Source organism: Rhodnius prolixus, unplaced genomic scaffold, assembly GCF_049639745.1.
Source record: "Rhodnius prolixus isolate KJV_2025 unplaced genomic scaffold, Rpr scaffold_11, whole genome shotgun sequence".
NCBI classification, from domain to species: domain Eukaryota; kingdom Metazoa; phylum Arthropoda; class Insecta; order Hemiptera; family Reduviidae; genus Rhodnius; species Rhodnius prolixus.
Genome location: NW_027411625.1, coordinates 2,990,423 through 3,014,824, shown reverse-complemented (window position 1 = coordinate 3,014,824; position 24,402 = coordinate 2,990,423). Strand labels below are relative to the sequence as shown.

General features: G+C 31.7%; 2 protein-coding genes across 2 annotated transcripts in view; one reads left to right on the top strand and one right to left on the bottom strand.

Moving 5' to 3' along the window:
• Positions 1–7,226, top strand: part of Tsp68C (Tetraspanin 68C) — a 49,053-nt gene extending 41,827 nt beyond the window's left edge. The window contains exons 5-6 of the mRNA XM_074137667.1: positions 5,200–5,364; positions 7,054–7,226. Of these exons, the coding sequence (XP_073993768.1) occupies positions 5,200–5,343 (144 nt within the window). The 3' untranslated portion in view covers positions 5,344–5,364; positions 7,054–7,226. The remainder of the gene's footprint in view (positions 1–5,199; positions 5,365–7,053) is intronic.
• Positions 7,227–13,071: 5,845 nt separating this feature from the next.
• LOC141459379 (alpha-crystallin B chain) lies at positions 13,072–23,212 on the bottom strand. The gene is made up of 3 exons (XM_074138409.1): positions 22,878–23,212; positions 14,422–14,617; positions 13,072–13,464 (listed from the first exon to the last, which is right to left on the bottom strand). Exons 1-3 carry the CDS (start codon positions 23,060–23,062, stop codon positions 13,270–13,272), a joined length of 576 nt encoding a protein of 191 aa, XP_073994510.1. The 5' UTR covers positions 23,063–23,212; the 3' UTR covers positions 13,072–13,269.
• Between the last annotated feature and the right edge of the window lie 1,190 nt (positions 23,213–24,402).

Below are 24,402 nucleotides of genomic sequence, written 5' to 3'. Positions count from 1 at the left end.
AGCTCCTCTACATTGCTGATGCTCTTGCACCTACTAAGAGGAAGTACTGCAATCGTTTAAATTATCAATGAGTGAACCGATTTAAATCAATGAATTGTCGTTCGATTAAAAAATCTTTGCCTCTTTGCCTAGAAGTTCTGCAATCGCAGTTTATTTTTCTTACTCCTCTTAAAAGGAAGTAATGAAATCGCAGTTTAATTTTGCTATTCACGCACAAATACCTTCCTATGTTATTCAAAACGCTTTTTCAAAAAAAGTTGTTACTGAGGATGGTTTGGGGGACCTTAACGATAATCATTCTTTAAAAAGATCTCTCTAGTGGTAGTTACGGTTCCGACTTACCATCTTATCAGGTTATAATAATAGAATTGCTTATTCCAAATTTAAAAAAATCTGTAAAGCAGATATGTAACTTTGTAAAATAGACAAAAAGGAAAATCTATCCAAAAGGTACAAAAATCTCTTTAACAAAAACTTACAGTTTAAAATGTTAAGTATAAGGGTTGATTAAACGCCAAAAGGTACACAAATCAGCAAGCACCCAACATTTCATTAATTCTTCATTAATATTTAAGTAATTTTACTGCATTAATATTCATTAATATTTTTTAGAATTTATTAGATGTCACAGACCCTTATGCTGGCCACTTCATTTATAATATTTTTTTGTTATAATTATGATAAATCACACATATGTACATGCATGTTAAAGTAGAAAAAGACAAAGTTAGAGTAGGCTACTGTCTTGAATTCGTCTTACCGAAATATTCGAGAGCACAAATAACACACAGTTATAACAAGTAGATTATTCAACAACAATTATTGATTTCTCTATTGTAATTTAATTTTACTTATAGTAAAATACTGGAATAATTAGCTGTCCTAAAAATATACATATCTTATTTACTTTATATTACATATTACATTTTTTTTTATAAAAAAAAGTTTTGAATTTTTTAGCCTCATAATTTTTTTTTATTTTTTATAACGTTTTTCTTTTTAACCTGTAATTAATAGTTTGATTATTATAAATAACTAGATATTACAGTCAATATACAGTGCTACTTGAACAAATATTTTGTAGACGAAAATGGCCAGCATAAGGGTCTGTGACATCTAATAAATTCTAAAAAATATTAATGAATATTAATGCAGTAAAATTACTTAAATATTAATGAAGAATTAATGAAATGTTGGGTGCTTGCTGATTTGTGTACCTTTTGGCGTTTAATCAACCCTTATACTTAACATTTTAAACTGTAAGTTTTTGTTAAAGAGATAAAATTTCGATTTGAATGACACTTCATTAATAAAAATCGGTTCACGTGTCAATAATTTGAAACGATTGCTATACTTCCCCTTAACAAGTGTAAGAGCTGATCGCCGCTTTAATGTTACGTAGGGGAGCCCTAACCCTATCATCCTACCAAATTTTATCAAAATCAGGCCAAGATCTACAGAGTAATTAGTAATAATAATTTTGGAGGGGGCCTTACATAAAGGGGAATAACTCCTCTCCCATTCGATGTACAGCGTCGGGACCCCCAAAAGGCACATCTACATAAAATTCCGAATCGAATGACACCTCATTCATGAAAATCGGTTCACGCGTTTAGGCGCTACGTTGTTTACAAAAAAGGTAACAACAAGAACAACAACAACAAGAACAAGAACATTTTTTGAAAAAGCCGTTTTTGCTCATTTTCGGCAACTTTTTTCTCGAAACCTATTAGATCTGGGTGGTTGCAAAAAAAATACAGTTATAAAGGAGGGTTTGCCCTTTATTTTAAAGAAAATTTGGGAATTTTATCTTTTATAGGAAAAGAGAAAAAAATTGTCAATGTTGGGTGTTTTTCAACGTTACGCTTTTTCGTGCACTTTTTGACGATCAACCCTTATACAACTGTCCTACCGGACAGTTTTAATATTGTAATATGTAAACCTCATTGTATGTGTGGAGTTTTAAAAGAAAAAAATTAGTGGAACCTATCTAAAGCAACTCTCATTTTTTTTGGAGTGTAAACTAAAATACTAGTAAAGCAATTATAAATTGTATTCATTAAGAAAAATTTAAATTGAATTTACACACTGGTATTGAATTTAAGGAACAAATAAATCGTATCAGTAAACAGTGAATGCTAAAAATTCTCTCCTAGTCATCAATAAAAAAGTTAGATTTGGATTGAAGCCAATTAGAACTATGTGAAGGTGGAAATATTAGAATTCGGCTGGTAAGAAGTGAATTGGCAGATGACCTTACAAAACCGACCAGACGAGACGTTTACCAGTATGCTGCTTTCCCCAACTTCCTTTGCAAGCCAGCCCACACGCACAAGCGCGCGCGCACTCACAAACACACGCACCGTTCGTAACAGAAATAAATACAATCGTTTCCAATTTTTTGAGAATTAGTTACCACTTTATTTGTGGCGTAGTTATCTAGTGAGAGTCTACATAATTCAAAGACAGAAAATAAACATTTAAAATTGTATATTCCCCACCATATCCAATAATAATCGGCCTTCGGTCAGAATGAATATACTGTAAAGCGGTATATCTAAAAAGATGTCCTGCTATGATATCGTACAAAGGACCTAGAGAGCTTTTTACGGATTCGCTTGTTTGGCTCTAGAAGGAGTACGCATTATTTGGTCTTGCAGTTCCTTCTGTCATAGATTAAATTAGATTCCTTTGAAATGGAAAAACATTACAGCTCCTGCGACTCAAAGGATCTACTTTACCATTCTCAAAAACTACTATTTCGTTTATTTTTCAGATTGTTTATCTTTCAGATTGATCAGTGAAAAATTTAAGGCACAATTTTCCTTCTTTGATGAGTATAACATTCAGCCACAATAGCCTTCCACTATGGAGACAATATTGCAGTGTTTTTTTTCCTTTTCTTCCTGTAAAGAATCTCACATGCTATCCGTTACCAGGTCAAAGTGATGAATTTGTGTTCTCACAAGTCGGCAGTTGTCCTTAAAAAGGCCTACGATCATCTAAATGGCTGGCAGCCCTTGTTTGCACTCAGCATTCCTGGTGATTAATTGTGCACTTCTATTCACTGCTTTGATAGCTGCACTTTACAATGCTACATAAAGGGTTTAGATCCCGTGAGGAGTCTTTAAGTCCTCGCCCTGGCCGAGCGTTCTCTGATACCTATGACCTAATTGCCGGGGTACCAAGTAGAGGAATATTATGTTTTGACTTCCAATTTCTTCCAGAGTTTTTTTCTCATTCTCAAGGAACCTTCACTCACTTACTAACTCATAGAAACTCTTTTAACGCTGATTAGTGATGCATTTTTTATACATTAATGCGCTCGGTTACCTACCATCTGCGCAAATAGAGTGCGTTGTTCATGACAAAACAAAACCAACTTAATATGGCCAAATTGTCCTAATGTGCATACAGATCCTTAACTTTCAAATAACTTAAATTCCAACTTGTCACAAATATATAGCCCCATTAACTCCCAAGGTTCGCATACTTAAAATGCAACCGGTATTTTCTTGATTGAAAATTTAAACTATAGGTTTTTATAAGGTAGGGTCATCTACTCTACGCTTAATCCCCGTTACTATGAAAGGCCCAAGATATTTTTAGGGTTTACTTCCCTTGCCGCAGTATTAACCCTAAAGAAGGTAACCACGAGTTTATTTGTGTAGTGTCTTAGTTTAATAAGTGAGAATTTCTACGTGTAACCATGGAATCGTTACTACCCGCTGAAACATCTACGGGGTCTGTAGGAATTGCCTAGCTCTTTTGTTTAGAACATTTAGCTCGTAAACCCATTTTTGAGGGCTTCGTAAGTAAAAAAAAATAAGTAATGCCTACTTTTGCAGGTGGACTTTACGTCCAACTACCAATTAGGGGTCGTGGACGGAGGCGACTAGCAAACGTACTTTACTACAAATTGATTTTATTAATTTTTTAATAAAATCCAAGGCCTAGACCGGTAATCGAACTCAATACATGAGAGAGATTTTAGCTATGCGGGCCACGCCTCCTGCAATTGTGTAGAAAAAAAATTTGGGGAGAAAATGTAAATAATGAATGTAATAAAATGTAAATCAGTTAAGAACGCCAGCGTCAAAGTTTTCCAGTTAGTAATCTAAATTTATTATTATATTTGTAATTTGGTGCAAATTCATTCACAAACAAGCTAGAGTTATTAAATGCCTATAAATGGAGATAGACGCGACGTCACAAAGGCACCCTACGTAACAATGTACATAGGTTGGAAAAGTTGCCGTTTACGGTTACCCCGAGAATTGTGAACGTTCAACGCTAACAGTAGGCGGACCTGTTCTGTACATACACTTATTGGTATCTCTAAAAATCATAACTTTTAGGACTAAATCTCTTTTTAAATGAAACAACAATAAAAATTAATGTATCAAAAACAACAAAATCTATTTATAACAATTGGAATTTGGTGTTAACACTTGCACTGCTTCGTTTGCTGAAATTCTCAAGGTTTTGATTGAAAAAAAGTTCATCACACTTCCAATTTTTTACTGTATATTAATAATTTCAATATGTGTTCAAATATCTCATTTCATGGAAGCATAAAAAAATAACAGTAACCAAGAAGAATTTTTTTTTTTACTAATTTTAATTAAAAAAAAAAAAATGTAATCGAAGCTACAGGTCTTTATAATTTTGCATATCTTTGTAAAGAAGTATTCTGCATTGACTGCTATTATTACAATAATATAAACCGAATGTTTACAATAATATAAACAAAACTGAACACTAATAAAACAATATTGAAAAACAAAAAATTATTTTAATAAAAAAATAAATAAAAATAGAAACAGAGAAAAATTATTACAAATTAAATTCCTAGATATGGAAAGCCTGCGGATTCTTTTTTTGGAAGAGTTTAGATAAATATGACATAGTTTTTTTTTAATTGTGGTCATTAAGGAGGTTGATAACTTCGGATAGTTGGAACAGTTTCTTTCCTAAATATTTAATCGATAGTCCTGTAAAAAAAAGACACACCTCCATGTTAAGTTAAGTACAAGTTAAAACCAATCAATGCGGTTGCAGAAAACCAATTAAAAACCATCATATCTCTTAAACACAATAATTTCTATTTTTATATATAAATTCATGAAAAAAGAGTGTAATTTAAATGAAAAAAATACCATAACACACTACAGTGAAGCTATTTAAAATTGGTTTCAGGGATGCCGTACAAAACTGAAAGCTTGGATAGGCGAGAAAGTGGACTTGGTGAGGAACCTAGGCTTTTCCTTTATGTTTGCTCATCTACTGCTACTCCTGATGACCATTTGTTATTGTGTCAGAGAGTACTCTTCCAGAAAGTAACCTGGCCGAATTATCCGCCAGGTAAGCATTTTCATTCTTTCATATCTGAAACTTTTAACATATAACGTGACATTAGCATTTCTTAAAAATAAAAACTGGTTAATGTTCACCTAATTGAATGAACAGAGAGCAAGTATGAGTAAAAATAAAAATTTGGTCTTTAAATACAATGAAAAAAATAATAAATAATAATAATAATTGGAGGTTCTAATGACAGCTGTCAATACGCCCCCTCAAAAAAAATACCTCTACATTTCCGATGCAAGATATATTGTTCAAAAAGAGCACGAATAGAAGAGTTCCCAAAATAGAATTTTGACCATTAATACTAATGATTTGAACTCTCCCATTTAAACAATTTGAGCGTAACTTCTCTTATTCCATAAAACGATAATTCCGTTAGTAACAAATCTTGTAAAATCGAGTCGAATGCCTTTAAGAAATCAAGAAACTTAAGAACATTTGTTTTACTTTCAAAAGCCGGGTATAAGTGCTTTGAGAGCAATTCAAGGATGCACTCTAGTTTAACCTTTCTTTCCTAAAGCCTAATTACTAACTGTTTATAAAATCAAATTATTTCAAATAATTTATGTCTTTTATCAACTAATTTTACTTTTAACTAATTACTTTTGCAAAGATTTGGAAAGATGAGAAAAGAACAATAATTTATGCAATCATTTTTATTGCCCTTTTTTTTTTTTTACATAAAAACAGAAATTACACGACCCATTTTTAATTTATTAGAATTAGATAGATAATTAGTTATTCCTATAAATAATAATAATAATATTCCATTTATTTTTCAGGAATAAGTATACAAAATTCAAAAATAAATATTTGACTTACTGCCATGGTCAACATCATATTGTTAGGAGTAGGTGGTATGTTATTTTTAATGCAGAAGTACAGGCGAAAATTTAATGACAATATAAAAATAAAACGGCAAAAAATTCAGAAATTTAGTTCGGCATAAAATCGAATTATAATTTTTAAAGAAAACATAAAAATTAACTAAAAACTGAAATTTTGAAAACATAATTAAAATAACTAAACTGCAAAAATATTAAAACAAAACCTTTTTTCTTCTATGGTTCCCGTGTTATTCACTCGATTAAACCCGGAAAAATTTTATGAAATTTTATTTAAATTGCCTGCTTTCAAACTACCTGTTGTACTTAACTGTTCGCCAGCCGTTCTGAGTAAAACCTTTACAAAAACGCCGATGTCCTCAATGAACATAGCCGATACTATTCCTTTTATCTAATTGCTTTATTTTGCAGTAACTGTTTTTACTTCCCTATCGTCAATATAAATCATTAAATCCAAAAAAGGTCTATGATAATTGATTCTGCCATGGTCAGCTAATGTTAGATGGTGACCTCGTCAAAAAATTTACTAGTCTTTCGAAGTAAAGAGACTGAAACCTTAACTACTAACCGCGGAGATAGAATTTCCTTTCTCCGTACTCAAGGTGGAAATTGTCTTCATAGAAGCTGATACTATACCAAGTTTAAAAACAATGTGTTTAGCCATTTTTCAGAAAATCTAAAATCAAAAATATATTAATTGAAATGTTACTTTCTGTAGTTCGATTTTGTCTAAAATATTATTCCCTGGGATGGTATTTAAATTTAATATAAAATACGGACTTCTAACTTAGATTTAATGTAAAAGTTGTGATCAACCAAATATATCCCAATCTTGTTTCAGATGATAATTAAAATATTGCAGCCATCTTCCAATAAAGGCGCTGCAGGTGGACTTATAAGGAACAACGCTGCTGATTCAAAGAAAACATCCTTTGTCCTCAAGTTTAATGAATAAGAAGTCAACGACAAAATTATTTTGTATTTTTCTGAATTAAAATTTATTTTATTTTTAAATATTGATTTTGTTGATAAAATAGTTCCACATAAAGATGAAATGATTGTTGTGGTGAATAGCATTTTGAGCTCATACTCAGCACTGGACTGAAAAATAATTTTGAACATATATTGAAGATAATGATATCATCGCCAGGTGGAGTATAACTGGGACTCTCTGGGAGTACAACCTCAGCAATGTTATACGCGTCTCGGACATTCAGAAGATAATAATTTATAAGAAGCCTTGATAAATGTTTGCGAGAGCCCTCTTTATAGCCTTTGAAGAACGCTCAGCGACTCACTTCTGTTGACTAAATCCGATTTCAATTAATTTTAAATTAGAAATCGAAATGAACGAGTACTTGAATTTGATGTAAGAAAATTGAGAAATTCTCTGAGAGTGTAGGCCGAGCGCATATGGAAAGCGGTCGGCGTTCGAAATTTCAAGGCACTCCAAAATTGAATAAATTCATCATAGAGGAAAAAGTGCTCTCAGTACTGAGTGCGTAAACGCCCTGAAATTAAACATCAATTATGTTTTCTTCAGAGGACCGCAGGTGTCAGTGGTCGGGTAACAGAAGAAGTAGAGAACCATTGTCAGAGGGAGCGAAACGCCCATGTGCTAGGGAGTTGCTCTCACAACCCTCTATTGGTCACGAGAAGAGAGATGTTATCACGAGGTGTTAATATAACGTGTATGTCAGTTTTATCTAGATAATCATCTCATTCTATTTGCTTTCTTGGCGATATTTGGATCTACTTGCCTTATTAAGGAAGACTGTGATGTCCTAATTCATGTTGACCATTTATTACACTGCAATTGATTAGATCATCATAAGTGATCAATCAATACGATGAGTATCTTGCAACTTGATGTGGTTTGGCCGCATCTTGTTTCATTTTTGAATCATATAAAATAAACTACATAAAATTCCGAATCGAATGACACCTCATTCATGAAAATCGGTTCACGCGTTTAGGCGCTACGTAGTTTCCAAAAGGAAACAACAACAATTTTTGAAAATGCCGCTTTTGCTAATTTTCAGCAAGTTTTTTTAAAAATCTATCAGATCTAGATTGTTGCAAAAAAAAAAATTCCAGTTAATTTTTCGCACAAATTATTGTTTTACTTGTTCCAAAGTTAAATGGATGGACAAATGATCTTAAAATCCTGTGTATCTAATTTACTTTTTACGTTTTATAAACAAACCTACAGGCATTACTTTTTTTTTGTAATCAAGGGATCTCATCAATGTCCAAGGATTAGTCAAATATTTAGTACTTTGAGGCAATTCCATGAGCGGCCTCCGAGGAAATAACAGATAAAAGTTCGATGGGAAGAAGAGCAGATGATGTTGTCTTGTTGCCAAGATATGATTGAAGTTGGTTACAGAGGAATAGATTGAGTTGTTTGTAAGTACCCACCGCCTATCAGTCGGGCGGTGACGCCCATGTTCTGGCGCCACGTCTCACATCGACATAACAACCTCATACACATTTTGCCCATTCCATATTTCCTTGTGCTAATTCCCTTTCACATATCATGTGAAATAATGTCTGTCGCTAGCGACGTAGTTAATTTTTTATAACCTTGCAAAAGAAGTTTGTTTTTCTTACTTTCGTAAGAGGAGATTACTTTTAAGAGAAGCCGATAGGGAAAGAAAAGAATGGTATGTACTCTACAACTTTCTCTTTCAATTTGAAAGAATTTTATAAAACTCAGAATTTCTCCGAAGTTTAGTTGTTCTTCCCAGACATATGGAAGCATATGCCATTAACTATTCATTCACATAATATGTGAATGTTACTGGTTACAGCCATTCAACTCTGTCCTTTTTTTAAAAAAAAACCGCATAAATTGTCCAAACAAATGTAATTATTAAATAAAAAGCTTCCTAAGTTCAATTATTAAGCAAAAAGTGTTCTATCTTCAGAACAGCACAGATCGTGCCACTAATCTTTAAGATTAGTACGCGAATAAGGAAGTTGACATAACTTTTTCGTAAACATAACGTTTTCATTGTCGCGCGAGATTTATAGTTGCAAGTTTAGTGGTTACAAAACTCCCGAATTAACGTTACTCTACCAATTCATACACTGTCTTTATTTTTTATGTCATAACAAACATACCTAATTGTTTACTTTATTTGTAATAAAAATTGTCATTATAGTTTAACACAGCACCAAATTGCAGAATGCAGAAGGTAATAATACAGACTCGTTATGTCATGCTAATCCGCACTTAGTAAGTATTGAATGCTTTATAAAAATTAATTTCCTTTAAAGTACAAGTCCTCACAATCCATTTGAAATTTGTTACATTAAAAATATAAAGTTCACAGGCCAATTCAATAACGTCCAGCTAGTCTCCATACTTACAAAATTCGAGGAAGACTCAAATTTAAGTTTATCATACAAAAAGTAATACTTTTAAAAAGTAGTACTAATGATAAAAAGTTGACCTACAAAGAAATACTTCTATGATAAATATCAAATTAATTTTAATGTACATCTACAAAGGTAGCATTTTAAAAATGGTAGAATTAATCATTACGAGTTAATCTAAATGAAGGACTACATGGTCGAAAACAAGTTATTCAAGTTATTTACGTTTATTTAATCATATTTATCAATTAAATAAAATGGAACCTGATTAAAACTATTAAAAATTCTCCAGTAAATGGAGGTTTAGATACTAGTACCCATATCCATTCGGTATTTTTCCGTTATTTATTACCTTAGATTTTCCAAAAGATAGCTACCCTTAATGTAAATTCTAGCTTTAGCCTCAATAGTAGACAGCAGAGACAAAACAAGTAGAAATCTAGACGAACTGGGAGCCAATACGTATTTTTCCATTGTTTTTTACCTTACTTTTTCCAAAAGAAGGCTACCCTTTATGTATATTTCAGCTTTGGCCTCAATACTAGACAGCAGAGACAAAACAAGTAGAAATCTAGACGAACTGGGAGTCAATACGTATTTTTCCATTGTTTTTTACCTTACATTTTCCAAAAGAAGGCTACCCTTTATGTTTATTTCAGCTCTGGCCATAAAACTAGGTGGCAGAGACAGAAACTGTAGAAACCTAGACGAACAGGAAGCCAATTCGGTAGTTTCCCGTGGTTTTTTACGTAGATTTTCCAAAAGACGGCTACCCTTTATGTATATTTTAGCTTTAGCATCAGTAGTAGATAACAGAGAGAAAACAAGTAGAAATCTAGACGAACTGATACCCAATTCTGTATTTTTCCGTTGAATTTTACCTTACATTTCCCAAAAGAAGGCTACTCTTTATGTATATTTTAGCTTTGGCCTCAATACTAGATAACAGAGACAAAACATGTAGAAAACTAAACTAACAGGAAGCCAATTCTGTGTTTTTCCGTTGTATTTTACCTTAGATTTTCCAAATGAAGGCTCTCCTTTGTTTATCTGAGCACTGTCCATAAAAGCAGGCGACAGCGTTAGATAAAGTAGAAATCCAGACGAACTGGAAGACAAGTTGGAGTTTTTCCCTTTTACTTTGCCATCCATTTTCCAAATGAATGCTATCATCCTTAATATTTGTTTTAGCCTTGGCCATAAAAGTAGGTGACAGAGACGAAAAAGTAGAAATCTAGACAATGGTTGTCAAAATCATTTAAAAGACGAGGCATTAGGTGCAAGAGGCATGATTCACGCGAGCTTCATTAAATTTACAGATTTGATTTGATAGGCATGATTAATATCTCAACCCAGAATGCTCTTTTTAAGGTTTCGCTATTGAGATCAGTTTACATTACGTGGCACTGAGAGTTTCTAAACGTCGCCGGAAGCAGTCACCGCGTTTATATAAGCCCACAGCCCCCCCACCCCATTAAGGGCACTGGGCCACGTGTACGCTTGTCTTTGGTAATTAAAAGGTTAACAGAATTGTGTGTACAGTACTGTCTCGATCTCTCCTAAGCGCTATTTCTCCATAACAATTTTTTTTATATTTTCACTTAATTTTTGAACATCGTGGGCCTAAAAAATTATCTCGGTGGCCGCATGTGACCCGCGGGCCACCAGTTTGACAATCCTTGGTTAATAGGCTGATTTTTTTTTATTATAATTTGAAAAAACAAAAATCGTTTATTAAAATAATTTAAAAAAAGTAAAATAATTTTAAAACCTAGTACTTAGATTTTTGTGGGTATCTGAAAATAAAATAAAAAACAAACATCAGGATTAATATTTATTACATAAAAGACAATTTTATTTTATTTTGTTTTGTTACAATTATAACAAAATAGGTTATACTATGAGTTTCCTTTACCACAGTAAAAATTGTTAAACAAAATAACTAGCAGTACATTTTTTTTAAGCTTTTTAAGCACCATTTATTATAAGACTAGTTGCTTGCTCGTCCAGCAAGACAATGTCCATATTTTATATTTCTTCTCATATAAATACATACATTTTAATTTTTTTTTTAACTTGTGTTTATTATTCTATGTATTCCCTGTTATTTTCACTATCTTTTAATGAAATATAAAATTTGGAGTAAAAAAGTTAATTTTAATTACATTACAAACAGAAATTATTCGTGTGAGTGAGAGTTTTTAATGGAAAAAATTGCAGAGAGGCACAAAGGTGTGTGAAAAACTTAGGGCACTTCCTTTATTTTTAAACTCCTAACCAAAAAAAAATACGTCTCTTAACTTTTTAAATTAATAAATTAAAATGTTATTTTTCTAATAAAAAAATCTGAACCTAAATGAAAAAAAAACTTTTTTTACTTCTAAATTAAAAATAATTCACATAAAAGAATTTTTTTAAAAACAAAATCCAAAATTCTCCAACATCTGCTACAACTATTACTTTTACTTTCTCGTATTTTTATTAATTTTTTGTCTTATCAGTGTGAACAATAAAGGTCTTGGTGGGTATATTTTTGTACAGAGTGTATTTTTCCTTTCGAACAAACGGGTGTCTAACCAAAAGGGCTGCTTTTTACTCTTACTACACTAGGATAAGGAAGTATAAATTGTGACGATTAAGTTCAGGACAGATCAGGCCAACTATGGCAGAACAATCACATACCCTTCTTAAGGCTACCATTCGCTTTATTCGAATGGATCTGAATTTATAGTAATACACCCTGTACAAGTGAAATATTTATATTGTTTATTTTAATTGCACATACAGACCTATAATAAGGAAAAAAATAAAGCATGAAGCTGTTGTGTAATTAAATATTTATTACCTTAAAAAACCCCTATGGCCACAGATTCTTTTTAAATATTCTTTTCTTTTATAATTTAAGATAATATATTAAGGGAAAAATTTAAATAAACGAGAAAACAAAATAAAAATATTGACTAGTGTTTCTTCAATAAAAGCATTTATTTGCGCGACTACTCCAAGGGTAAATAAACACATACACACGTACAGTGAGGACATATTTAGAATTTTATTTTTAGGCCAATTAGTTTAGTTAATTCGTAACTCAAATATATATGTATATATTTTAAAGAAAGTTTGGGAATATTATCTTTTAAGAAAAGAAAAAAAATTGTCCGAGTTGGATGCTTTTTAACATTACGCTTATCGAGCAGTTTTTGACGAACAACCCTTATACAACTATTCTACCGGATAGTTATAATATTATGAAGTGCACAATGATAACCTCTGCTATGGATTTTTTTTTTTCTCTTCAACCATTTAATACTTAGGAAATTATTAAATAAAAAGCAGTGAGAAGTTATTTGATAGTTGTCGAGTGTGAAAATAAAAACAAAAATCCACTCTTTGATTGATATAAAGACCCTTCTTAATATGCCATCTCATCAGACATGTAGGAACATGCTTGAAAAAATACTTTTAAACAATTAGAAGCTGTTACCAAAGGGGTATTTCTTTGCAAGAACACGAGAACTAGTTTTGATTTTTAATAAAAATAGAAATTTCTTTCATGGCCTTGCAACCAACGTATGGTAAAATAAAAATAAACAAAAATAAAATATATTATTTCTTCTTTTGTGATATATATATATACATATATGTATATATAATTTTTTTTGTTTTAATTAAAAATCTAATGTTGTGTGATTGGGATAAGTTTGTCTGGTCCCGTCAGCGAGGGTAAAGGTGCCTCTACAGTCAATACACCGTCCTTGCTAAGCGATGACTTAATTGATTCCGGATTGGTTCCTTTGGGTAATAGAAATTCTCTGTTGTATTCTCTGTATACAGATTTACTTTCGGATTTCTCTTCATGTTTTGCATGGACCTGAAAAATAAAAATTAAATAAATCATTAATACATCCAATTGAAGTTGTCTGCATAACAAAAGGGTACTTCTGAAATGCTCTTGGAGCCAATAACTCTGGATTGATGCAGAAAATCTGGTGTATAACAATCGCGACTTATAAATGATTAAATAATTTTCAAACGTCTAGTTTGGCTCAAACAAATATCGATGGTATAGTCCGACGATTTTGATATAGCTATCTGCAGGGTTTATGGATGACTCCATTTAGTTCCGCGACTCATAACTATCAAGCGCAATTACAGAGCGAATAAACTTCTCTCTGCATTGCATTTTGTAAAAGTCAGCCCACAACTTAAATCAACTAAATGATTCTCCAAAAACCTATGGCGGATTAAAATCTCTTTTTCCGAAAAATATTTTGGAATAAAAGTAAAAGATACTTCTAATTTTTATAATTTTAAACACTTTTATGTGATTTTTATTCAAAGATTATGCAAAACATTGTAGCAGATTTCGAGAAAAAAATTTAAAAATGTCTGGAATTATGAAGTCTGCGGAATCATACTGTTCCGCAGCACTTTCACTTTATAGAGAAGCTTGATGATATGTCTCGCTATTGGGAAATCCCTTAAAAATTATTTTTACTACAAAAATGTTTTATAAGTAGAGCAAGAGAAATCTAGAACTTCAAAATGTGACAGCTCATCTGTATAGGTTCTGACAGCAAAAGGAGAAAACTATACTTCACACAATTAGTCAGTGTGAAGGGCTGGGCTGGAGACGGCGGAGAGTTTCCCTTTTCGCCGCGAAAAACTCCAGCCTTTAACAAAATTAAAGAGCCTCTTTTCTGGTCCGATTAAACTTACAGGGCTGGAATAATTGCCCTTAAATTGCATGAACCATATACTCATTGGAGTATGTGCTTCTTCAGAATGTTAATATTTTAAAAAACAATACAAAAACAAGTATGCTTACAAGAAGTTTGTTGTCAACCGTCTTGACGACAATTTCTTCGGGTTGATATTGGCTAACATCGAACCTCAGTTTCAACATTTTGTTGTCACCTTCATCCTGTATCAGCGGTGAGTTCAAACTGTCCAGCCACGTTGAACTTTTGTCTGCACCTCCGACTGGGCCACCGCTGGTTGTGGAGACACTGTTCGAGGATGTACTGCAAACAGAGAATTATGAAAATGTTCATAAACATAATATAAAATGCAACATTTAAGGAACAGTAAACAGTCGGCAATAGGTAACCCTCAACTAAACAATACTATAAATAATAAATATATTATAAATAAATAAAAAAGTATAATAACGAGCTCTCTAATTCTACTATGAATAAAAACATGGTGTGTGATATTCACACGGTTTTCTCTTTACTATACAACCAACTTTTTGTCAGACTTTAAAATTTTAAATAAATATTCTTATGGTATTTTAATCAAGTATTCTTTGAATACTTATTCAGACTTTAAAAGAACCTCTAAAAATGAATTTCCACTATGCACTAGATCACTATACGCCCCCATTGGAATCCTGAATCCTCAAAAACTCTCTTATTTTCATGGGAGGAGGTTATCGGGGAAATACAATCAAAATAGTAATAGGCTTCAGGGAGTACTCCTTACACGTAATTTACTGGTGTGGTTTTTGAACAAAATAGCGAAAAACATAAAAATGCTCACGAGCATTTGCCAATTTTAAATCTCAATTTGTAGAAAGAGAAGGTAAAATTTTAGCCAGATTATAACTGCTATCCATAACAAATATTTATAAAGTATGATTTGAGTTTAAACAAAATTTGTAATTCACAAGAGCATTATTCAAAGCAAAAGAAAGTTTTTTTTACGAGATATCAACAGCAGTTTTTTTCATACTAAATCGTGTATTTCCTATAGACAAAAAAATTAAAATTTAAAAATCTATACAGTAATTGATTTCTCTTACAGGTAAGGGAAAAGTGAGAAAAAAATTCTGGTGTGAACACTCATACAACTTTCTCTTACAGCATTTTACATAATTAAATTTTATTAAAACTTCTACAATGTGCTCTAAAAATTCGTTCTCTTCAAAAAATTTTTAATAAGGTACTATTTTCGGCAAAACCGTTAAAAACTTACAAAATCTATTTATGTGAAATGGTATTTCTGTCAGTTATTTTACTTCAGATTTCAAATTTTGTTTACATATTCAATCTTTTATAGTAAGATGTAATCGCCTAATTTTTTCTGGCGGAGCTTAACGTCCAACTACTTTTTTTAAAAAAAAGCTTTATATTTAATGATAGTTTTGGTTATTTCGACTGTTGTTGATGGATGATTTTTTTTGATGAATATCGAGGTGCGGTCATAAATAAATACAATTTTTTTTTGCTTTATACCAACGTTTAGGTAATTTTACTATCTTCTTCAGGGTATTGTAAAAAAAAAAGCTTGCGGAGTTTAATGTAGAGCTATATCCATCATAACTGTTTATATTTAATAATAATAAGTTTACGAATTACATAGTTTTCAATAAAGGCTGTGAAACTAAGTAGGAGCATTAAGTGTGTGTAGTTTGAAAGAGTCATTTGAGCCATTTTAGACCGGAATTCTCAAAAAATTGGGGAAAAAACTATTTATTGAAGTAGTACTTCTGGTAGAATGATTTGGAACGAAACCTTTTTGTTTTTTTTCCTTTTTGAAACATTTTCCGGCCTAAAGTCAAATAGCGATTTTTGAGTTACGGTGGATGCATACATCTGAGTACAATCGCATGCACAGTTTCATTTGCAAAAAAAATAAAATAAAATAAACTGACCCGCTCACACTTATTTTTACTTGGTATAGTAAAAGACGGTTAAAAGTTATAATTACGTAAGTACAAACTACATTTATAGCAATATTGAACTTTGTAATATTATCAGGATAAAAAATTGGAAGATTATTTTCAATACATCGTGTTTAATCCACTAATCCATCCTTTATTTTGATATCTGAAAGTAGCTAGGGAAAAATACGAGACATAAGAATGCGCGCGCACACACACACACACACCATATGTGTGTGTTCAGTGTCTCTGGTGGGGCGGGCATTGATTTAATGGTTAAGAGCGTGGCTTTGTAAGTAGGAGATCTCCAGTTCGAATCCCGCGTATGACTACTTTTTATTTGTTAGAGATAATTGTTTATAGTAAAGTATGAGCTTCCGCCCCCCGCCTGAAAAAGTAGGCGATTACTTTACTCTTTTTTTGTTGTCTCTAAAATTATTTAATCTGATCGCGATCATTTGTCCTCTTTTTAGTAACCATTCTAGACCAGCGTTTCTCAACCACTGAGTTGAATTTTAATGGGCCGCGCAGGCTTAAAAAAAAAATGTGGTTGTGAGTACGAACCTAAAAAACCTCTTAATACTATTCTCAACGTTCTAACTCATTAATATTCTCTACTAAACTCGGAATATTTATCCCACACATTACATAAAATCCATCTTTAAAAATAAGCCTACCTCAGCCAATACGAAGTTTACCCAATAGCCTAAGAAACATTTTTTTTAAGAAAGTGGACTGGATACATCAACTCCATTCAATTTACTTTTATAACCCCCATTAATAGTACCCAAAAGAACGGCAATTTAGAGGAAATCTATCCTGCCTCTTTCACAGAAATATCCTTAATATAAATACTATTTTTTCAGGCCGCCACGGTAGCCGAGCGGTTAGAGGCGAGACTGCAAAGCTAATTATGTATTATGGTACTGGGTTCGATTCCCCGGTCTTTAGGCCTTGGATTTTATTTAATGGTTAATAAAAGAAATTTACAGCAAAGTATGTTAGCTAGTCGCTTCCGTCCACGACACCTAATTAATTCGTAGTTGGACGTTAAGCCCCGCCTGAAAAAATAGGCGATTACATACATAATATAAATATACTTTTTCTCGAAATCTATTTAATGTATGTTGTTGCAAAAAAAATTATATATATAAACGAGAATATACCCTATATTTTAAAGAAAATTAGGGATTTTATTTTGTATAGGAAAATTTTTTCAAAGTTCGGTATTTTTCAACGTTTCTCTTTTTCGTATAGTTTTCATTAACGAGTAACCCATAATAAAACTGTTCTCTACCAGATGAACACTGGAATAAGCTATGCTTATAATTACTTTAATTAATGGCATAAAATCATGTGGAATATTAGTTTTGCTGATAAAATAACTTCTATCTTTGGTAGTTATTAGTATAACTGCGCGGATTTGTAACATTAATTTTGGAATTTTTCTTTTCTCAAAAAAATTTAAAGACATATTAGAAGAATGAATGGGGATGTTGAAGTTTTTTTTTAATATTTGCAACACATTAATTGCATTTAATAATGCACCCAGCGCTAGTTTCATGTAATTACTATTTCAAGGTTGGCTGACGTCAGCGATTCCGCATATTTATTATTTAATTTTAGAAGTAAAATTTGTTTAACAATGGTAGAAACTACAACGAACGAATGAAAAATGAAAACAAAACCAATGATTTAATGAAAACACAGTCATCTGACTGCCTCAAGGCAATTGATTAAACATTTTTCTTAAAAGTTGAAAATGTGTTTTGCTAGCAGTGCTGTAAAATATCTTTGAATTTTTATCCGTAGTAGCGTGCACGTTTATAGGCATCCCTGACTGGTTTCGAACTATCATACAACTTCAGAGGTAGTTTAAACAGAGTAAATATCAGTATATTTCCACATACTCTACACTACAATTTTCTTAAAGCTTACCTAATGTTACCTTCTCTTTCTACTAGATAAGAGGGAGTAGTGTTATAGCGTCAAATTTTAAAACTAACTTTAAACTAGTTACGTTCCTTATAAAACTGAAAAAAAAAAAAAAAAAAAATTGTTTTTATTTGTATATGTATCAAAATATTCCAAAAACTAAACATTACATCAATCTCAAAAATAGCATTCCGTTTTGATGACATTCTGATACAACTTTAAGATTGCATCCGTGGAATAATCATGGATCTTTCCTTGAAAAATAAAATTGAAAATTATAATTTTACATACACAACAATTAGTATAATGAGCTACTAAAAATTAGATGAGTTCAATATTATATTATACATGTTCTCTTTAAAGGTACCGTTTACAAAAATCGATTCTGTAAAATATACTTGCTGTAAACAATGTTTTTGTTTTCTAATTTACCATTTTTGGGACATAATTAATTCTTATTGATATTTACTACGTTTCAAGTCCGTAAATTACCCTGAAATTACAACTTTGGAATAAAGCCAACTCTCTCGTTCTGAAGTTCCCTTAGATTAGATTGGAAGCGGGACTGGACCCACAGCCCCACGGCACCGCAGCCACAAGAGGTTTATTGTGCCTTCTCCTTTGGGTCTAATAGATAAAAACCTTCCCTTCTAAAAAAAGTTGAGGATTTTCCCTACCAGTTCCTTCTGCGCTACAATCTCCCCTGGCCTCAGAGTTCCAAAGATACCGTAGCGCAGCCGTTCGATTACAACGCAATCGAATAACAAGTGAGAGGCCATTTCCTCCTCTTCCTGACCACAATCTGCACAACGGTTCCGAGCTAATAAGCCCTACCTTGTGCAGGTGCTTCCTGAAACTGCCATGCCCCGTGAATAGGCCTGAGTATCTTAAAGTTCCCTAATAATATTACTCCTTATTTAAGAGTTCTAAATTGATAGCTTTTTTTTAAGTAAAAAAATGTAAACTTTCCTTAATTACTGTTCATTACTATGCGCCCCAGTAGAGGGGCAAAGTCCCAAGTGAATAATATGTAGTCCAAGAAAGAAAAACACCACTTTCTTACTTGAACAACTGTAATGAACACAACTTTATCTTACTTCAGTTCTCCACGTTCAATCGCAAAAACTCCGAAGAGCCCTATTCAATCGTTATCACTTTAGAAGGAATCTATCTAACCACCCCTTCAGGGCAAATTTTTCTAGTAAATATACATTTGTGTATATCTAATTACTATACTAAAAAATAATATAATAAATATTAAAAACTAATTATTTATTTATACAGTCTTTATTTATTAAAATAAAAATAAAAATAAAATACATTCCTGGGTGTAACTACACGCAGTTATGGAACTTGAAAATAAACATGAAGAAATCTAAGATTATTGTTTTTAGGAATGGAGGAAGGCCTGCAAAACGAGAGAAATGGTTCTGCCATAATGAAGTTGTAGAAACGGTAAATGAGTACAAGTACTTGGGCGTGACATTGACTTCTAGATTGTCATTTGTAAAGCATATTAAAAGTAATGTGTCTAAAGCTAAACAAGGGCTGAACACGTTATGGAGTCGACTTATAGAAAATAATAGTATAAAGTATTATTCGAAACTAAAATTATTTAACAGTGTAAGTCGCTCTATGGCTTGTTATGGGGCCCAGGTTTGGGGAGGAGACCAATATGAAGATCTAGAAAAGCTATACCGTTTCTTTATTAAAAAAGTGTTTAAACTGCCATTATTTGTCCCATCTGCCTTTATTTATTGTGAAACTGGTTACCTACCAATTTATACTCACACCCTCAAATTACAATTAAAATACATTGTTAAAGTTTTTGCTATGAGTGACAACAGGTTACCAAAAGTAGTTGCGACCCAAATTGTTTCTAAGAAGCTTTTTTGGTTTCTAGAAATCATCAACCTTTTAAAAAAATGTCATATAAACTTTGAATGTAATACTAACAATATAACCTCATGGAACAATATTTTTAATAAATTAGTCAAATGTGTCCAACTACAATTTAAAGAGGAATTTATGCAGAAAGCTTTGGAACTCGATTCCTATAACATTTATAAAGAGCTTAATTTTAGCTTAGGTAACAAACATTACTTCAATTGTAGTTTATCATTGGAGCAAGTCAGGTGGATAATTAAGGCTCGAGCTGGTTTATTGTATTTAGGTAGTTCTCCGCCATACCACCATGATAATACCGAAGAAGTTTGTCTCTTATGTAATGACCTAATGCTTGATCGAATGTACCATATATTGGTAGTTTGTTCTAGACTGAGTGAGGTCAGACTAAAATATTTTAGGAATATTTCTATAACAAATGTGGAAATATTAGAAATATTAAATGGTTCTGATTGGCCTCGGTTAGCACAATATTGTAAAGCAATAAGTATATACGGTTCTAGTATTGGTTAAATTACATAATAGAAATAAATGTTAGATTTATAGGGTAATCCATTACTTTCTGAAAAAGGTTATTATTAATTATTCGCAAATGATTTTTTGAAAACTTTTATTTACCTAAATTTTTTTAACTCTCTGGTTTCTTTAATAATAATAATAATAAGAATTAATAATAAAAAGAAAAAAAAAAAAAAAGAAAAGAAAATTGTATTAACCACTCCGCCGACGGTCATTGACCATGGCAGATGTCTTTATAATAACTAATTATTGTAAATATTTATAATTAAAAATTCGGCAATATTAATGCAGCTTTGCGGACCTAACTGCACTTTCAACCATGTGCGTTACTTTATACCAAATTGTTTTTACATTGCTGAGTCATCTTCTGAGCTCACACATAATAGTTACAATATTTAAAAATAGATAGTAGTATGAGAAAGTAAAAGTTTACTACAGGAGCTTACATAACCTAACAAACTCAACTAAGCATAATCTTTACATTTTACAAGAATTTAAATTAAAAAAGACAACTAAACTGGATAGAATAAAACAAAAAATCAATATTTCAAGACATTTCTCTAATTACAAAGAACTAAGGTGTAACACAAGATTGTGCGTTTTATACGTTAAAATTAACAAACAGTTTGTTAATCCAACTTTACTTTCTATCCAATAATCCAGGAGCTATCTTGTCTTATGCAGCAAAAAAATTCGTTTGCAGTACTTTCGCATTCGTAAATTTTATAAGAGGCAAAAAAATGGATCACGGATCATAAAAATTGATAATCAATGAATACCAGGGTTAGGCTGTTAGCTAGGTGAGACAAAAGTTTATTATTGAAACTATCTAGGAACTTTGAAATGACATTACCAGCGGCTTTGTGAAATTTGCCATTGGCAAAAGAGAAATATATTTTTCTGCCAAAACGATGGAAAAACGTATTAATTGAATAGAAAATAAACGGAAGAGATGTCCCAAGACTTTTTCAGTAATACCCTTAAAGTGAATGAAATTTTTTAAAGTTACACGATTACGTGTGATATCTATAACTTTTTTTCAAATCATTCACCTCAATTTTTTTTTTTTCTTTTTTGTACAGCCGACTTCAACAGAAAATTTTCTGGGGCTAATGCAATGATTCGCTTCTACATGCTACCGTCAGAAATCTATATCTAGGAAAACAAGAGACTCCTTGTGTAAAGGTTACTTTTGTAGCCCATAATATCCTCTTGTTTATTCATTTTGTTGAAGCCTTTTCTCTATAAAAAGTTATGCAAAAAAAAAAGGCTTGATTTCTAAGAATCGCAAAAACTTACACCAGCATAAAGCAGCAATATCATACAATAAACAAAAAATGTTTAGTAAATAAATAAACAGTTAAAAATACTGCTGACTAAAAAAAAAACGCACAAACTTTAGTTACATTCTCCCTGGTAAATTAAATAACACTAACACTGATTACACATTCAATACAATAAACAATAGGAGATGCAAAAAATTAAATAAAATATTCTACAAAAATACGATTATTACCTCGATTCTCGTGTGGAAGACCACGATCCATTGGGTTAGCATTCAAATTTAAAATAAGCTTTGATTTTGTAATTACTTATTTATTTTTAAAGGTATAGGAGTAAATCTAAAATATTATATTTACTAACTTAGTATTATTAAAGTTTGCAATAACCAGAGAAGGTAACAACTAAAAAAATATATATATATTATAAACTGCTTTGTGCAATATTTGGCAATAAGCCATTTAGGCTAAAATTTCATATTTTAAACCTGGCAAATGCCACAAATTCTTCTTTTTTTTTGCCTAGGAATCTTGCATCGTATGTATATCTAAGTAAACCGAGATAAAAGAGGAACGTTTATTTTAGATGGATCCCAAGAATTTTGTAAACATAACTTTTCATGTAAAATATAATTGTGTGCTGAATAAATCAGAACAGTAGTTATTTATCTTTGTTTTAGGTTAGAAATATAAATAGAAATTTACTTGGCTTGTAAAATTATCCGAAATACAGTTTTTTTAACCATTTGCAGCCTAACACGTTTATTTTTAAGAAAAAAATTGAAAAAAATCTTACATTTTTACTTATTTATTAAGTATAAAACGATTTACAAATAAATATTACATACTTAAGGTCACCCAGAACGTACCACACCCAGTAAAAGTTATCAGTGTCTTCCCTACATAAATGTACAACCGGTATTTTTTATTACTTTTTTTTAAGATTACCAAACTCATAAAAATTATATATATAAAACTTACCTGGTTGTTGTTTTGAAAAAATTGGATTCACGATTCATCAATTCAGAACGAAATTTGGTCATCTCATCTTCCATTTTTCTCATTTCAGCATCAAAACGCTCTCTAATATTGCTGAACTCTGTATCAATGACGCTGAAGTCACCCAATTTTATGGGGATATTTCTTTTAACACCACTGTCAGCCATTAATTTAAAAGTTAATTTTTTGTTTTTAAAAAATAATTCACGCACAAGTTTTTTATCGTTATTCTAAATCAAATTAATGTTTAAATATAAATAAAAGTACTCAGCCTCTTCCCTTTTCGCTTATAAACGTACAGAACGAACCTCACTGGCGTACTGTTCTAAAAGGTCATCTCTATAGATTTAAATAGAAGTTATGCAAGTGGGAGCCAGGAGGCGCTGCGCATGCGCCCATAACGTCATCTAACATTGTCTAAAATAATATCCCGGATCCTACAATAATCCACCAAAGCCTAGAAGTTGCTAGAACGTTGCATAGCGTTCGTGGAACAGACATTCTTCAATAGGTGGGCTGTTTGTTTTCTTCTAGTCAGCTATTGCTTTTTTTAAGGTTTTGAGCTGAAATCAGACCAGCCAAAAGTGCATATCCACGAATACGTTCTCTTTCCTCGGCAATAAAATCCTTCAACCAAACTAATTATTGAATCAATTTTTTGTTTTTAATGATTTTATTTAGTTTTTGTTTACGCTGAATTTTCCTTAAACGTCGTATAAAGGTTAAATATGTATATGAGAGTCCATAACTTTTATTTGAAACATTATTTTACAATTATTTACTTTCGCTTAGACCTCATAAGAGGAAGTATTCGTGCAGTTGTTCGATTTCAAGTTTTAGCTGAGATGTATTGAGATCCCTGAGTTTGCAAAAGTTGGTTGCAACTTATAGAACTTATGGGAATTTATAGAACGAGCGAGTAGAAGGAATTGGCATGTAGCGATAACTAGAACCTAGGGCCAACTCACTCTTCCCCAATCGGGTCCGGGAAGAAAGGTCCAAGAACAGACCGAGATTGGGCTATTTGAAATACATTAAGCGATTAGTTCAGAAGAGGGTCTTCACTGAAGGACATCCCTTGCCTGAATAGCTCAAGTTGGAAAGATATACACGATGGAGCCCTGGTTATCTGTACCCGACGCAGAAACGCATAATAAGAGTTCTAAAAAAGAAAATTGCATGATTTAAACACTTTGTATTCCGTTTGGATATTGTTACTTCCGATGTTAATATCTTCGGAATCAATAAATATTTCAGCAATTTGCAATTTTCACTAAAACGGCTTCTTTGAATATGGTAAATACTAAATGGCTAAATAGACCGTATCACTTTTATTTTTAACTGTTTCCAATGAAAAATTATTTTTGAAGTGGTTCTCAAAGTGCTACAATTTTCGGCTTTTTTCAAAAGTGAGGTGCTATTACAGTACAATTTTTGGTTTTATTAATTACTTATTTTTATGAGATTAAAACTCAGATAAAATTCCATGATTACAGAGAATTAATTA

Bases quoted from the DNA above. Each gene is read 5' to 3' on its own strand.
- LOC141459379 (XM_074138409.1), bottom strand. From the start codon at position 23,062: ATGGCTGACAGTGGTGTTAAAAGAAATATCCCCATAAAATTGGGTGAC. The intron at 14,618-22,877 runs GTAAGTTTTATA...CTCTGTTTGCAG, and splicing joins TTTTTCAAAACAACAACCAG to TACATCCTCGAACAGTGTCT. The intron at 13,465-14,421 runs GTAAGCATACTT...TTTATTTTTCAG, and splicing joins CGGTTGACAACAAACTTCTT to GTCCATGCAAAACATGAAGA.